At 38.8% G+C, this 3,197-nt stretch overlaps 1 gene segment (V, D, J or C); it reads right to left on the bottom strand.

The window, feature by feature from the left end:
• Nucleotides 1-620: 620 nt before the first annotated feature.
• Nucleotides 621-1,155, bottom strand: LOC128099643 (Ig kappa chain V-IV region S107B-like). The segment is given in 2 exon segments: nucleotides 621-931; nucleotides 1,107-1,155. Coding segments are annotated over 2 exon segments (360 nt in total).
• Nucleotides 1,156-3,197: the final 2,042 nt, after the last annotated feature.

The raw sequence follows: 3,197 nt of genomic DNA, 5'->3' as shown, positions 1-3,197 counted from the left end.
TTAATAAATAAACTTAAAGGAAACATTTTAATGATCATTCATTAGTTCTCAATTGTCTTTTGGTTTCTTTTTTAGTGGATTGTTTCAGTGATTTTTCAAGAAATAGAAAGATAATCCATTTTATGACTGCCATGAATTTATTTTTTGGAGAGAAAATCATTTCAAGCATAAATTAACAGGATGCTTTCAGCGGGAAAGAAGATTTGTTAATGAAAATCAGAAACTAGAGAAGGATGGAATCTGCTTTTAGTAGGATAACAGAGACAGTTTATTTTTAGTTACTGACTCTAACTGTCCTGAAGGAGAAGAAACTGCCAGAGAAGAAGGTATGAAGGCTCCTGGAGACCTCTAGTAAAATAGCTGAAAAGTTCCTACTGCACTTTCTTTCAACAAACAGAACCAAACTAGAGAATTAACAAACACTGGCCAACTTGAGAGCTGCACTGAAGTACAGTGGGATATTATGGAGACACTAAGTTACCCAAAGATGCAAATGACCTTGTAAAGCAAGGCATAAAGCACCTTGTGTGGATTATTGCCATGAAACACTTGGCCACATTTCAACACTAGGAGGAAGCAGCTGGGCCCTAGGAAAGTAAGGAGTTTTGTTCCAGTCTGTATCACTGTGTGCATGGGACACTACCCCACTGTTGACAGTAGTAAGTGGCAGCATCTTCAGCCTCCATGATGCTGATTGTGAGAGAGTAGGAGGTCCCAGATCCACTGCCACTGAAGCGATCTGGGACTCCAGAAGTCAGGCTGGTTGTGCCAGAAATCAGGAGCTTAGGGGAGGCTCCTGGCTTCTGCTGGTACCAGTTCAAGTAACTGGAGCCTACACTTGAACTGGCACTGCAGGTCATGGTTACCCTCTCCCCTTGAGATGCAGCCATGGATGCTGGAGACTGGGTGAGAACAATTTGTCCACTGGACACTGAGTAGGGGAAGACAATGAAAAGAAAGCAATATTAGTAGACATAGACATATAAAAATAACTTTGTACCCCTTGATATTCAGAAGAAACAAAATGAAAAATGTTATCTTTGACTCAAGGTTCCCTAGGGAAAAGAATTGTGGTTTCTGAGCTCAAATACCCTCCCAAATCCTACCTGTGACACTGATTAGTAGGAAGCTGAAAATCTGCACCAGAAAATCCATTGTGCTTTCTAGTCTCAGTCTCAGGATAATTACCGTTCTTATCATTAAGTACATCTCTTTAAAACAACCGTGAGACATTTGTGGTTTCTGAGGATGAAGTATGCAAATAGCAAGATATAGTCTAGGCAGTTCTTGGCTTATAAATTCCTGTGGTCTTTTAAGTATGACAAACCTGGTTAATCCAAGAAAATACCTACTTATTTGTAGACATTATACTGATAAGGAAGGAAATTTCTGTTTTTCTTTTCTTCCTTCACGATGCATACCTCTAACCTAGAGTTTTACCCATTGTATCTCTGTGAAAACTGGCATGTTCTACTGAGTGTTTGGAGGCATATTTCTCCCATGATAAAGCTGTGTTGAGGATACCTCTTTATAGCATTCTCAGAGAACTTTTAGCAGCCTTATCTGTTTCCTGTTTTCCTGGAAGTTGCTCAGCTGAGACCTCACTCACTCATTCCAGTCTAATCAGATGACCATGCCTACAAAACACTTGGAAAACCAGCATCCACGTGTGTGATCTACAACCCTCATTTGCTTTGTGACTTTTCTGCAATACTCAAGCACCTTCACGATCCCCTGGAGAGTAGGGAAAAAAAATCTCCCATTGACATGGAAGGCAACACAGGAACTGATTTTGTAGCAACTGTTATTTGTTCAGGACACTACCTCATGTTGGATTTAATACAAGCCTGGGCTAGAGGTTCATGGAGAGTCACTCATCTGAATAACCACCATTTTCAATATGCCCCATTCTCTGTTTCTCTTTACCTCATGACATATAATTATCTGGAAATATCTGAGCACACTTTTCAAATAAATTATATTTTAATTATTAAAGAGTGACAGCACATGAATCTGCAAATTCATATGCAAGTTTGATGAAAGTTTTACTGTATCTTACAGCAAATTTCAACTATGTTCCTATAAACTTTAAAGTTAACCAGAGTCCATGAGGCAGCATGGGGAATCTCTCTAGATCCTCTTTATGAATAGGTCCCTCAAGCTTCATTTCATAATATACTTCTTCCATTTGTAACAATGATTAGGAAAAATAAGTGAATATATACACATACTGAATATATTGAAAGAATTATTGTTGAATTCAAATGAATTGTAACATATGTTTTTCTTAGCACTCAACTTTATGTAAATGGTTACTATTCCTTCAAGAAAACCAAATGGTCTTGTTCTTCATTGTTTGTGTCTATTAGTTAGTTGCTAGTCTTATTCTTGTTCTTTCAAAATGAAAGATCTTCCATTATTTTTTGAGAAGATAGTTTTTATATTTTACTAGTAAGTGCATTAAAATATCCATGCTGTTATATCAGACAGACAAATCAGTCCATTGGTCGATGTGTCTCACTGTGGATAACAAAAAGGATATCTCCATCATATCAATTCTGAAACTAGTGTTGGATTCTTATGAAACCATAAAAGGCAGAATAATAATACTATTGTCTCTATGAGATTGAAAGAAACCAATCTTAATATTTTTTTAGGTTTTTTTTTATTCTCTTTTTATAGACTGCATGTACTTATGTGCATGACATGAATGTTTAGTATCTAAGGAAGTCAAAAGAGGGCATCAGGTACCCTGGAACTGGTGTTCTGAAAGGTTGTGGTGTTATGTTCAGATTGCAGGGAACTCCAAACCGTGGAGACCAAATCCCAGATATAAAAGCAAAGAGCCTTTATTTTCTTCCGGCGCAGAGCTTGGATTCTCTTAGTCAGCAGTGAGAGCAGAGAGCCCCAAGCCCAGTCAGGGTGGAATTTTTATCATAACAGAGGTTGGGGTGAGGGGATTTCCATGGTTCAGGACCCTGATTGGATGACATTTGTCTAGGGGTATAGGGAACGTTTGGAAGGTCAGGTATTTCCCCTTAGATGCAGGACCCACTGGGTGGAATCAACTTAGGGCTTTTCTTGAGTCTAGGTGTTGCCTGTCAGAAGCTGTGTCTGGGCCTCTAAGCCTGTCATGGCAGCTGTGTGGTCAAGCTGTTTTGCCTGCCCTCCAAATTACCCCCTTCACAAGTACCAAT

Source organism: Peromyscus californicus, unplaced genomic scaffold (genome assembly GCF_007827085.1).
Source record: "Peromyscus californicus insignis strain IS unplaced genomic scaffold, ASM782708v3 Scaffold_6__1_contigs__length_162567912, whole genome shotgun sequence".
NCBI lineage: Eukaryota > Metazoa > Chordata > Mammalia > Rodentia > Cricetidae > Peromyscus > Peromyscus californicus.
Note: the sequence above shows the minus strand (reverse complement) of the source record. Positions and strands in the feature narration are given on the sequence as shown.